Genomic DNA, 14779 nt, shown 5'->3' with positions numbered 1-14779 from the left:
CTCCAGGGATAAGACTCTTGGTTAAACTCACTATTCAGTAATTTTCTATAAAAATATAAAGCGTTACCGGGACACCTGGATGGCTCAGTTGGTTAAGCGTCCAACTTTGACTCAGGTCATGATCTCACGATTCATGGGTTTGAGCCGTGCATCAGGCTCTGTGCTGACAGCTCAGAGCCTGGATCCTGCTTCAGATTCTATCTCCCTCTCTCTCTGCCCCTCACCCACTCGCACTCTGTCTCTCTGTGTCTCTCTTTCTCTCTCTCAAGAATAAATATTAAAATTTTTTTAAATATAAAGCATTACTAATGAAGTGAAAATATTCCAAACCCAATGCACAAAATGTTGGGGAAATATAAAGAACTTTACAAAGAGTTGAAACAATGTCCCAATGGCAGCCTTCCCAATTACATTCACAAAGGTAACAAAGCAGAGCAGTGATAGCTTGGACTCTGAATTCACTTCCTCCTCTTACAAGATGTAGGACTTTGGACTAGACTTAACATCGCTGGGTCTTACTTTCCTCATCTCTAAAGTAGGATCTTTTTGTGAGAATAAAATGAGTTAACACTTGAAATACTGTTAGTGCCCTGTCTTGTATTTCATTCACACCAGATACATGCTACCTGTGGAAGACAGTGAATTCCAAGTAGAGCAGAACTCATTGCACATCTTCAGTTCTATTATTATTTCACTTGGATAATCTGGCGGTTTGTTTGTATCAACTGATAGGTAAACACCAATAACTGTGTTGGAGTACCAGCAGAGTTAGATCTGATTTTGCTGCAACATTTACTTCACAGTTACAGCAGACTGTTGGTAAAGAGTAACACAGTTATAAAACATTAGTCTGTTTTTTTTTCCTCCATAATCACTTCAAACTTGAAGTAATAATTGCCTAATGCCTAATATCCTGAGTAAATTGAAAGCAATGTATCAAAGAGGCCTTTATACCAATTCTTGGAACTCTCTACCAGTTTCTATATTAGAAAATGTGTCTCCCTTCACTCTTACTATAACTTGAATCCACATCATGCACAGTAACAGTTAAGTATACACAGAACACAACCTTGTTAGCACACCATTGAAGAAGTAAGGTAAGGTCAGGGATCAAGATTTAGACAAGATCAAACAACTTAATTTTGAAAAATTGTATGACATTTTACCCTTATATCCTCAGTACAACACAAATAAATAATGAGTGTTTAAGCCAAACTCATGCTCCAGGATATGCAGGAAGCATCCAGAGCTTTTCGATTCACCTTTAAAATCACTGGAGCCTCCATATTGATAAAGCCCTATAGCTACAAACACAGATTTCTGAAAAAGCCCCTATGCTTTGCTGAAGCTTGGTTCTACCTTTGTTCTATGTCTTTTGGACTAAAAGTCTTCCTTAGGTTCTGCTTGCTGGTAACAGGCTTTTATCTATTTATTTTAAATTCATTTAGGAGCGCCTGGGTGGCTCAGTCGATTGAGCATCCGACTTCAGCTCAGGTCATGATCTCGCAGCTCATGAGTTCAAGCCCCGCGTCGGGCTCTGTGCTGACAGCTCAGAGTCTGGAGCCTGTTTCAGATTCTGTGTCCCCCCCTCTCTCTGTCCCAACCCACTCGCATTCTGTCTCTGTCTCTCTCAAAAATAAAAATAAACATTAAAAAAAATTTAAATTCATTTAAAGGGATTAAGATTTGGAAAATGTTTTCTAAATATACACCTGGCTATTTAAATAACAAGACATATTCTTTCAGATAAGGTTTGCTAGTGCTTTTCATTTTACTTGGTACTGGAATTTTTGTGTGGATTTTTTTCAAAGTATGTGATATTGAGCAAAAAAATCCTGGCATAAGAATCAGGGATTCTGGGCCTAGACCTTGTTCCTCTTGCCTCGTGATCTTGGCAGTAAAAGAGGCACAGTCTTTCGCACAGTGCCTGGCCCAATAGTAGGTAATCAGCTTATATTTGTCAAATGGCTGAATGAACGACCTGTCAGAATTCAGGTTTCCAGAGATGTTATATACTGTGGAATCACATCTACTTCTTCAAGTGCCATACGCTGCAGCGATCCAGATAAAACTACGTATTGTACACAAAAATGCTTTCAAGAGGGAGAAACCATTATTGTTCTTGTTATTAAAAGTTGCACTGTTTTTCTAGTTTTCAGAAGTGGGTTTCCAAGCTAAAAAGTAGTAGCCAGACACATCATGGTTCCAGTACTGATTCTACCATTTAGCAGTTGGGTGACCTTTGTAAGTTATTTAACCTCTGATGAAGTCTCAACTTTCACATCAACAAAACAGGAATAGAAAAATATTTATGCATATGATTGAGATGCAAATTAATTAACATAATGCATGCCAATCACTCAGTCCAGTTTCTGGCATAGTAATTATATATTTATTGCTGTTTTTGTGGCTTTAATTACTACTGCTACAACTATACTATAACTTAAAACTATATATACGTGACAATGTCATATACTTTAAATGTATCACATACATACACACCAGAATGATAGTGGTTTGCTTAATTCCAATAAATTCTTCCTCAAAGTGAAAGGTAACGGTAGAATGGTAAATGTTTTGACATGGCAGTAGGGAAGAGAAAAATCTTATATGTTGATTTTAATAGGTCAATATATATAGTTAGAACTTTTTTTTTAAGAACTTTACTCATCATAATTAAAAAGTTAACAAAGACCATCTTTCAGCAAGCTATCAAATAACAAAAAAATTCATATTTTTCCACTCAATGTATTATATAAAATACAAAAGTCAGTGTGATGACTTTATAATATGGATATTATAAACACATATGCCTTTTGTTTGACTTTTCAGATCAAACTCATAAGTTTCCATCCTGCTTCAAAATATCACAGAACGCAATTCAAGAAAAGTAATAAAAAGAAGTGACTGTCGTCTGAAAAAAAATAAACAGCCCAAACAAATAGTTTAGGAATGTCAAAATACTTAAAGCTAAATACTAAAATACTAAAAGCTAAATTTCTACTTAAAGTATTAAGTAGAAATAAAATGATAATAATAATGCAAATAGTAATGTGAACAGCTACGAATCAGAAAAACATACATTCAAACATGATTTGAGTTATATACAATACAAAAAGTTCCTGGATTAAGTAATTATTTGAACAGAGTGGCTTTTCTGTTTAGAGTTGAGGAGTTTATTCACCAAGATTTTCAACATAGATCAACTTTTTAAAACATTAAAACTAAAAAAAACAGGTTGACTTATGAAAATAAGCATTAAAACCCTTCAAGATTTTTCTCCCCTTCTTTCAAAGGGCCTTTTAGAGAGTGCCCATGTCTTCCCAACCAAATATTTTCTAATTGTTTATTATTACTTTAGCCTGCAATCAGCTTCCTCTTCCCCATAACAAACAAAAAATAGAATAGGTAATATCTGGAACTAAAGTAAAACCATGGGTTCATTCTAAGAATCTGGCCAAAGGTATCATGAAAAGCACTTTTAGGTAGCACATCACAGAAAATGTTGTCTCTGGGTCCTCAAAGGGAAACCCCACAGTTACCTTTTGGCTCTCTCAGGGACTCACCTGTTGTTTTTTTTTTTTTTCCAAGACAACCTGATGAGGGAAGAATACAGTCTGTCAACAGTCAACTGAGAGACAGGGTCCCTGGGGCACCTGATGGCTCAGTCAGTTAAGGATCCAACTCCACGAGATCGAGTTCAGGTCTAATGATTCATGAGACCCAGCCCAAGTCAGGCTCCACATTGGCAGTGCAGAGCCTGCTTGGGATTCTCTCTCTCCCTCTCTCTCTACCCCTCCCCTGCTCATGCTCTGTCTCTCTCGGTCTCAAAAATAACTAAACATTAAACAAATTTTTTTTAAAAGAACACCATAGACTCTAGTAGAAGTAGTTGTAGTAGGAGTGGGGACTGTTAATTGAGTACTTTTTTCATGTAGTCTTAAAGGCCTCCAACCTTACTTTATTATGTACAATTCTGTATTAGGATCTCCACTTGACAGATGAGGAAACAGTTTTAGTAAAATGAAATAGTTTGCTCAAGGACGTGGAACTGTATGCAAAGATGGGTTTCAAACCAGTCTGACTCCAAAGCCCCTACCTACATTTACACTATTCTGAGAGAGATCAAGAACTAAGTAATGCCTCTTCCCTCTGAGCAAAGAAAGCATCTACAAAACACTAACCATGAAGGCTATTTAATGGCTGACCTTCATTCTTCCTGACTAAATAAGTCCTCAATGCCTGCATCAAGGTTATTTGTAGAGGAGCTTATACAATTTCCAAGCTGAACCCTCTCTTCCTCTGCTTTTGATAATTACAGACATAAAATCAGGTTAAAATTATCATCCTTAGCAGCTTTGAAGGGGAACATAGGCTATACTGGAAAGGAGTTGTCTACTCTGTGCTTGTCTGTGATTAAAGGGCAGGGGGATGGCTCTGGGCCTCCAGGCTCAGCAGTTGGTTATTTATGAGAATGAAATAGCAGAAATACCTGCTCCTCCAGTAAATTTTGCCTCTGTGAGTCACAAGAACACTGCCAGAAGAGAGTGAAGGTAGTAACTAAGAACAACAATCATCCCAATTTCCCTCATCCCAACATTATTGCTGCCTGAAACATTAACACGAAGGATATCGGGTGATTCCACTCAGAACTCACAATGCCTTAGCACACAGTCATGGGTCACTTCAGGAAGAACGACAAAGGATCGAGAACAAACAGATGGAAAGACTGAGAAAATATATCGCTCTTCATATTTGCTCGGCAATTGCTCTGCATATTTGCATGTAGTCTAGTGCTCTCTGCACTAAGCTTTCTGATTGGCAACTGCAGTCCACTGTTCGTTTTGTGATCTAAAAGTGCTACATCTCCTTGGACTTTTGATTTTTGTTTTTCATTCACTTTGCTCTGAAATCATCTTAATAGATCACATGAAATTACTGACCCATATACAATTTAAAAAATTTTTTCAGCATGCCATGCCCATTTTTCCACCCCACCAACTTGTGGAGTTAATAATGTCCATGCTAAATCATGATTATCTCTTGCATTTTATAATAAATTAGTAGGATGAAGATTAACGCATGTGTGTGTATATAGACACACACAGATATATATCTATATGTCTATATAGATATATAATTATCTTGCATTGAAATTGATGTGATTCTGTAACTTATAGTAATGAAACACTTAATATTCATTTATCTATTTGTGCCAAATATCTTCAGTGTCTGCCTCGAGGTCCACTCTCCATATCTCTCTGCTCTCTGCACCAGGAGGCTGACTTTCATGAGCTCCACCAGTAGGCTCCACGGCCCTGTGGCTTTCAGTGAGGATCGGCCAAAGAAAACATGGCTAAGAAGTGTGGTCTGGGTATTTATTCCTGGGTCTCCCTCCCTGCTGAGTCTTTAGGGGTTGGCTACATGGCATCTCTCACAAAGGCTACAGTTCCTGTCAGGATACCATCCCCCTAAAGTTCTCCTCTGAGTTTTCTGGTAACTGTTTCTGCTCCCTGCCCAGAAGTAGTGAAGGAAGGCTCCCTCGCTGTTCCAGGTGCCGCATTTATCCCGTTTTGCCAGAAATCTCTGCCCACAACTCAATAAATATTACAACATTAGGTAAACTCTCCTAGATGACTCAGTTTGCTCATGCTGGCTCTTTTTTTTTTCTGGGACCCTGATACACCCTGGGGATAAAAAGGGATGAATAGGACATGATTCCTGCTGTCATAACATGTAATCTTCTCTGGCATGTGACCTGTGCAGTTGCACACACTCCCCACTCAGAAGGACCTCCTACTTGAGCTTATACTCTGCTTCCCCTATGTTGGAATTCTTGATCATTTTGGAACACTGAGGCCCCACGCTTTTATTTTGCAGTGGGCTCCACAAGCTGTTTAGCCACTCCTGCAGATGTAGTGCAGACACTGGATACAAATGCAACTCTAGCAACAATAAGAGCTATTTCCTGAGGTCTCACTATGTTCCAAATGCTATTCTTAACATTATATGCCTATTACCTCATTTATCCTCTCCACACAGGAAGAGGAAGGTGGCATTATTATTGGTACTTTTTAGATAAGGAACTAGGGGCACAGAGAGAATTTAAGTAACTTGCCCAAGGTCACAGTGCTACAAAGTATGGAATATGGGATTCTAATCCAGGTATTCTAGCTTCTTCTATGCTATTCTGCTCCTGTGATGGAAACACAGAAAGGAATATAATCAGGTTTAGTCTGTAATTAAACCTTAAAGGCATGTGTCCAGTAATATGCCACGGACTTAAGACTCTAGCAATAACTATGTCTCCTACATAGGAAGCCTAATCACAAAGTTACCATAGGGACAGAAAACTATGCCTCACAAATAAAATTGAATTTCTCATATCATACAGCATAAGAATAGCTGAAGGGGCTTGTAAATGCTAATAAATCTTTTGGTTTTGACAGGTCTCTTGGTTCTGAATAAAATCGAAATGAGATCTACATCTGGTTATCTTGACTTTCTCAAACTATATTCTTTATTCCCTAAGACCTCCGGGATAGCCGATAAACAACAAGAACAATAAATATTGTTATTTACTTCCAGAAAGAAGTTAAATAAACACAATATCTAAGGGATAATTTAATTAGATTCCTTTATTTCTACAACACAGAGTTGTTTCTTCTAATGCAAGCACCAATGCTCTACTGCTTATAAAAAATAAATTAAAAAAATAATAAAGGCCACAACCTTATGAAGACAGGGGTCTTCACTGTCTTAGAACTTATAAAATAGCACATATCCCAGTTTAGTTTCTATACCAATTACATTACGTAAAATCACACGTCTTGGTTTTTAAGTTTTATGTGATGTTTACATAACTCACTGCCTTCCTCTCTTTGGTTATGGAGGGTTGTTATTTTCCTTTCTCCCCCAAACCTCTAAAGATCCTTCTTGCTAATCAGAAATGTCTCTTAAGCATTGCAAACTTTAATAGATTTTGTTTCTACTTTCTTGGGTGATAATTTTATGCCCTCGTTTAGACAAGACTCACGCAAATCAGGGGTTACTACTTGATTACGTGGATTCTCGGATTCTCGTAAATATCTCTGAGAAAGGCAGGTAAATACCCCAAGTATTATTTTCATCTTCTGTCATCACTTTAAGATCGGCAACTGGATCTTACACATCCCAATCGGACATCAAAATCACAACAAGACTCCCTTTTCCCCCCAAATAAATGAGCCAGTTGTCAGGGCTGACTAGTGCATTTTAAAGGATATCTCAGCCAAGGGTATTATTTTAAGAGATGAGCAAATGGGGAAACCCCACAGCCCAGCCAATAAAATATGAAGTGAAGGTGCAAAGAAGCACTCATAAATACGACTTCGAACAAGGGATTCATTGTTTGGCTCCAACCCTTTCAGTGGCTCCTCTGATCTCAGCCCCTCTCTGTGCGTCAGGGAAGCCCCTTCCTTTAACCTGTGGTTTTTTCAAGCTGAGCCACTGCATTATTTATGACTGTAAATGTGAGTAGCCTGTCTGTACGCTCCTTGTACACACACACACACAGCCCCCCTCCCTTTTCCCCACTTCGGTATTTTAGTGTGGAAAGATGAAAGGGTTTCCCCCTGGAGCTGATGTGGTTGGGGATGTTGAATTAGCTGCTGTGTCAGTATGAGGTAGACTGAGGATTTCCCAACACATCCTCCACCTGCACGACCCAAAGACCGGCCTCTAGTGACTCATTTCATTCATTCTCTTTCTTTTAAGGGCTTGTTAAAAAATTACCGTATTTCTTTCTGTTTCATCCTCATTATTCTCTCCCCTTGATCTTTTTATCCTCCCTCATCCTCTTTCTCAATTAAAAAAAAAAGGAAATAATCTCTTCTCAGATGGGACACGAGTGTTAAAAATAATGTAAGCTAAGGAGTTTTATAAACAGAGAATTACATTTTCTATCAGTGTTATTTTTGTTCATTTTTTTTTACTTTCCCCTTAAATGTCCCCTTTTAAATTTTAATTATGCTATAAAGTAGGGAAGGCAAAAACAATTAAATTCTGTCAATGGGATCCTCCAGGAGAGGTGAGGAGGCAAAGAAGAATAGGGTGGTGAAGAAACAATCACAGGGGATGGCCACAGCCAGAGAAGTCCTGATGCCCTGGGGAGCTTTTCTCCTGATGAGTTGAGGCCACAGTTGGCACATCATAACCTTTTCCTTCTCAACACCAGAGAAACAGGAGACTGTCCCTAAATGATCAAGCTGTAACTAATTGATTTTCAGCTAATCTAAGCCTCCAGCTATGAAGAAACAAGGACCAAAGGCAGACCTCGGGAAGGGGTGGGGGGCGTAGGGAGAGGGGTGCCAAGAAAGCCTGGAGGTAGAGAGACCAGAGAACTAAAGAGCAAACAGGAAAGGCCAAATAATGTGAGGGGAGGGGGTGAAGAGAGAGGGAGGCAATATTGAAAAAATGGAAGAATAAAAGGGGGAGCTGGAGGTGGTGGGTGATACCTTCCCAAGCCCTTTGGGTTCATGTATCATACCATCTCATTTCCAGCTGTTACTTCTTATTCAACTTTTAAATTGGGCTATTTGTGAAGGACCATTAAGATGAGAAAAAGCTGTTAATTAAACCATATGATTACACCTATCTCTTCGGCCAGGCCCATCATTTGACAATGAACAAGAATCCCTTGGGTCACATTTATGGATGCCAAAGGTTGTTGAAGAATAGAGCAAGGAGATTTCCACCCTCAGCAACTTCTTTTCTCTTCAAAAGTTAAAGGTGTTCAAGAATTACTGTTTTACCCATTGTTAGTATCTGTTATTCCAGGTATAACCCATGAATATGTACTACAATGGTTTTAGATCATCTTTCTTCCTTTCCCGTCACCCCCCCCCAAAAAAATCTTGTGTTTATGGGTATGTTTATGTTACACAAGTGTTAATAACCCTGTTGGAGAGACTACATAGATAGGCATCTTTAGGTAGATCTGTGCATAAATTCCTGTCCACTGGGCACTTGAGTCAGCCAAAAGCAACAATAAATATCAATGATGTCTTTCAAAGCTGTCAACCGAGAACATAAGCATTTTTTCTTCCAGTACTAGGTCCGTTTAATGATTTGGGGAAGTAAAGGGAGAAGGGTTTAATTTAAAGTTCTAAAAGTATTTTTTTTCTGCATCATATCATAACATGCTAAATATGTTATAAAATTTTAAAAAATCAGGTATCATATTTATGTGCTTTCATGCTTTTGAATTAATATATGTTCTTGAAATATACCTAAAGTTTTTGACTCCAATCCAACCGATGAGAAATCATTAAAAAACTCCAAATTCTTCTTTGTCGGAGAAATACACGTAGACAGGGAATAATACAGAAGTAAATTTCCCTTGTTTATTGCTTTTTGTAATTTCCTTCAAAACATCTACAATAAGACATCATTTTAATTGTACCCTTGCCAGATTTCCAAGTAAAATTGCATTCTAAATTTAAAGACCTTAGAAATACACTATGTGTTTATCTTAATGTAAACAGAAGATATAATTAAAAATTGTAAGCAAGTTACCTAACCTTCCCTTTTATTGGCATAGATATCTGATATATAAACTATCCTTAACATTTTTGAAAGAGAGATGGTTAAAAAAGAAAAGTTTTATCGAAAAGATATTTTTGTTCTTAACAAAATAACATGGTGTTGACTAAGTAAAGATGCCTGTGATAGTCACCAGTTTCAGGGACAAAGCAGAAGAGTAAACCTATAAAATCTGGACAGTAGGAGACTGACAAAAGTTGGCCTAAAAATAGTGAATCCAATACAGTGAGAAGTTTCTCTTCACACAGCAATTAATATTTATCTCTTCAAAGTGAGCAAATCACTAAAACAACATAAGGGTCAAAATAATGTGTTTGTGTTCCTATTTACATGTTTACATTGACCTTAAGGCAATTTTTTCACATTTTATTTTTATCTTTTAGGAAGTTTTAATCTATTTTTCACTTAGGAACAAACAAATTTAATCTTATCTGAAATTTTAAAAAACGGTTCATTGGTTAAATATGATACAGATTTTAAATTCATTTTAATTGTTCTTGAGCAAAACTAACGTTAGAAAAAATGTCTTCCTGAATGACAAGATAATTGTAGAAAATCCATTACTTGACTTGAAAATGACACACAAGCATAAATAAAAAGAATACTGCTACATCCTTTTAATGTAATTCACTTATTATGGGGACTGTCAACAGATTCTTTTCACATATTTAAACATCCAAGTGACTTCCTCAATACAAATCCCTTGCCTATTGCTAATTTAGTATTTTGCCTTTAGCCCCCACGATGCACATATCTTGTAAGACACATAAATAAATAAATAAATAAATAAATAAATAAATAAATAAAATCCCCCTGAGTCTTCTAAGAACATGATAAAAGTGGCAGATACTATTTGTTAATGAACGTTACATTAAGAACCACTGAAATTCTTAATGCAGTTAATCATGATATTACACTTTTCCCTCTTCTAAGTATGCTTTGAGCTATTTTAGTATGGAAGAAATACAGAAGTTAAAGCGTTTTACTAGGTAGTGATTGGTTATAAGCTTTGGATATGTTAGAAAGCATGGTCTAAGGATAAAATAAAATTATGGTTCAATTTTCCTCAGAGACTACGAAGAAATACTCAGTATCAGAATCAATTTGTCAGTAATTTCACGTGAGACATTTAGTTTGGAATTATTAAATAAAAAAGCCAGTATGGTTTATGATTGAAGATAAATCACTACTCAGCAGTTGAAGCATGATAAAAATAAATATTTCCTGAAGGTTTTATCTGATATTATTCCTCCAGAGTAAAATGAATAATCGTGTTTCACGATATAGTTAGCAAGCTGCTTTGTTGTTATATCCAAACAATACAACCAAAATTTCATTGATTTAAAAAAATGTAAGTATTCTTTAATGATAAAATGGTCCAAGAAGTCACGAATAAAACTGTTTATTATTGTTTTGGTTTTCTTATTCTGTGTAAATGTATAAAAAGTAATGGCACATTCATTCCAAAATCATGCTTAATTCTTTTCTAAAATATATTTATTTTGTGAATGATCAAAATATTTGATTGCAATAAAATATATTTTAGAACAGATTCATGACTGAGCTATTGTTTTTTAAAGTACATAACACATTCCTCCCTGTCAGATTTTACGTGACCTGAACTAATTTTTTCAATGATTTTATTTTATGAATATGTAAATCATGCTGGTTGAAATTTTTCTATTAAAATATTAAAACTCCTTTAAATTATTGACTAATGCTTTAGAAATTGCAACAAAGTAAAATATACCATGAGCCACAGTGCATTTACCACTTATACTAGGAAAAAGCAATCAAACTAATTTAGAATTAAGCCATATTTAATGGCTTGAAAGTTCCTAACGAAACCTGTTAATTATATGTAGAAGAAAAGGCCTCCAGAACACCTGATTAGGGCAACCAATGATGACTTACTAAAACTTCATAATGAGAGCTTTGTCTCTAGTAACACGAAACATGATTTATTAAGCACCTTATCCTTCATGGTAGAATTGCTAAGAGCAAATGAGCAGAGCATTTTAAGCAACATGTATTATAAAAACATTCATGTATTTAAATTTGTTGCTATCTGACTTTTCAAAGACTATTTTCTTTGAGATATATGAGGAAGGTTTTAATTAAGTATAACAAAACATGTCAATTTTATGTCAAAGCAGACTGCAGTTTTCAAAGTTTTGAAAGTTTTTACATTAAAATGGTTCTAATTTTATCAGGTTGATTCAATTTGTTCATGAAATTGTATCTTTAAAAATAAATATATCCTATGATATTTTGAATGTCTGAAGATAGTAAATTTTCATCTTCAGACTCGAGTAAAACATTTTTTTTAATTAAAGCCCATTTAAAATCACTTTGAAGTGTTAACTCTTTAATATTTTTGAGACATAAAATATTGGACACTAATTTACCATTTGATATGGTCACTATTTAAAAACTACCATGAAAGTACCAGCATTGGGAAAAATATAATTTAAAAAAGTATTCTCTAGTAATGTTGCTAATTAAAGAATTTTTCAATTCATTTTTCATCTTAAAGGAAAATTTTGCATAGGTAAAGACCACATAGCATGTTTTATATTTCTCTTGCTTCTGGAAATAATCAAATGGGAAGGATATCATTTCATCATTAAGAAGTTAAGAAATGTTAGTTTGAAGCTTCTTTTCCAAAATATTTTTCATAGCATTTCAGAATCTCTCCCTGAAAATCTTTGATAGTAATCTCTTACAATAGTATTTGATCTTAGTTAATTGCATGTTAATATTTTCACAGTAGTTATCTCCCGCAAATGAGAGTTTTTAGGTGGCATACCTATGTATATTTATATGTTTGCTAAATTGCTAACAAAAAATGTTTTAGAGTGTCACTCTTACTTTTCAGTCTGTAAATGCTTGTTTCTTTTTTATTTGTATTAATACCTTTGTGCCCATAGCATAGCTATCCTCATAAATTTTCCTTTTTTGTAGACTACTGCCTGTTTATTCATACATTAAAGCAAGGTTGAAATTTTAACAAGAGCTAAAAAGACCCAAGTCTGCCCAACCATAAGTGTTTAATTTTAGTTTTTCATATTTAAAAAATCATGTATATATAATATATACACGTACATACGTGTGTGTGTGTGTGTGTATGACTTTGTTGCCTAAAGCAAAATCTTACATTGCTTCAGTGAGAGAAAGGAAACAGAAGCTGGAGGAGAGTTATAGAAAATGACTCTACATAAACATGACCACCTACCAGGAAGCTACTTTACTATTAGTAAAACTTCCACTTTGTAATAGCAGAGTTTAACAAATAAAAGAACAACATACCTAAATTGACAAAGCTCATGACCATGTCAGCATCATTCAGAAAGTTGGTATCATGTAGGCTGGCTAGAGGAGGGCTCTGGGTGGTCAGAGGAGTCGTTCGAGATAACTGTATGCGACGAGGGTACCCATTGGGAGAAGCTGGGTATCCTTTTCTTGCCCCTCTGGCCTCTCCTGCCAAGGATGCCCTCACTGAGTATTCCGATTCTTCAGGATTTTCTTCATTGGCCATAGCATTGTATAGGTCCAGCATAAAGAGAGGTGCAGAGGAAGCTTGTTTTCCAGGTGAAAATGGTCTGGGTCTATGAGGCAAACCCAAGATAGAGAGAATTTCCCTCTGTATTTCCCGTCTTTCGTGGTTCCGTAGTCTTCTATAAATAAAACTGGAGTGGACATGATTGTCTCCCAAACCTCCTTTTGCATAACCCACTAGAACCCAGCAGCTCCAGAGGAAACCCACAATACTCCTAAGTAGAAATACAGTCAGATGCATTTTTGTCCAAAAGCAAAAGTTGATATTTTTAGTCCTTCTTGTCCTCTTAAAAAAAATGTAAAAGTTCCTAGGAGGTACGCTTTCCCAGTAGCTGAAAAAACAAATTTACCTATTCTTCATGACAGTGACATTTCTGAACATAACATCCTCACGGATTTTCCTGTCCTATTTTAAATATTTTGGAATATGTCAAGAGTAGTTATCTCTAAGAAAGCTGAAACTTGGATTTCTAATTATCCACAGTTGTTAAGAGTTTTTGCTGCATTGATGTAGCAGAAGACGGCTATTATTATTTGATCAGATGACCTATGCATTCCTATATAAATTTATGATCAGGCCTTTGGTATTTGGATTAACGCAAGTTGATCTTCTGATAAACTGTAGTTCCCAAAGTTATCTTCACTTGCTCTTGAGTTCTTCTCAACCCTTGAGCTCTTTCCAAGACAAATCCTGATTTCTGAATCACAGATCTATGCTGATCTGCACCTTGGTGTTGGAATATAGATTTGTCCGGCAGCTTGGTGATAACTTTAACATCTTTTGTGTCGTCTTAGTGTAAAGTAACACTCAAGGTTGTACTATTCAAGTAAATGTGTTTCCCTGAATTTACTTGAAAACCTTCCTGTAAGTCCATTCAATCCCTTTCTCCTTCTAACTGTTAATTCCACCTCCAGCAGGCACAAATATACCAGCCCTCTTCAAGGGAGATCTAAAGAGTAATGTAAGCACAACCCTGCTGGGAAAGAAGAGGCTTCTCATTGTAATTTGAAACTGGTAAAGCAAAAAGAACTTAACCCTTTTGCTACCAGAAAAGCCTTCATTTTCACAATTTTATAGCCACGCATCTAACATAGCACAGTGATATGTGGGGCATTTAAGTTCTGGGGGTGGTGGGGGGGGAGCAAGTTTTCAAGCAGCAGGCTGAAATTTTTTTGCCACCAATTTTATATAGTACTCTCTTAGATCTCTCTTTTCATAGTACACGTTTAATACACTTCTATATTAAGTCTCAGGTTGTGGCTAAATTAGCATACATCTCAGTTATATATTTCAGGTTATTTCTAGCCTTTATGAGTTATTGAAGTTTATGTCTTAAAAAATAAAAGGGAGAGTTGTAAATTGAGGTTATTTTGTTGTTTCTTAATGACAGCCAGATCTTTTTAGAATAAAATACAGTAGAGAATTAATCACCAGTAAATATATTCTAGCTCCCAAAGCAGTAGTTATAGTAATTCAATAATGGTGGGGAGATAGCCCAGCTCTAATGATTTTAAATACAAAAATTTTAAACAGAAAAATATATTTATATTTCTCTTATTAAGTCAGTTACAGTTGACATACGAAGACCCTAGAATACAGTGTCATGATTCTTTTAAGTCTTTTCAGTTGAAATGTAAA

General features: G+C 35.9%; 1 protein-coding gene across 1 annotated transcript in view; it reads right to left on the bottom strand.

Annotated features, from left to right (window-relative positions):
• BMP5 (bone morphogenetic protein 5) overlaps window positions 1–14109 on the bottom strand; it is a 114627-nt gene extending 100518 nt beyond the window's left edge. Inside the window, exon 1 of the mRNA XM_015070141.3 lies at window positions 12892–14109. Within this exon, the coding sequence (XP_014925627.1) occupies window positions 12892–13381 (490 nt within the window). The 5' untranslated portion in view covers window positions 13382–14109. The remainder of the gene's footprint in view (window positions 1–12891) is intronic.
• Window positions 14110–14779: the final 670 nt, after the last annotated feature.

The sequence above is a fragment of the Acinonyx jubatus genome, chromosome B2, assembly GCF_027475565.1.
Source record: "Acinonyx jubatus isolate Ajub_Pintada_27869175 chromosome B2, VMU_Ajub_asm_v1.0, whole genome shotgun sequence".
NCBI lineage: Eukaryota > Metazoa > Chordata > Mammalia > Carnivora > Felidae > Acinonyx > Acinonyx jubatus.
This window is presented reverse-complemented; position numbering and strand designations above follow the sequence as displayed.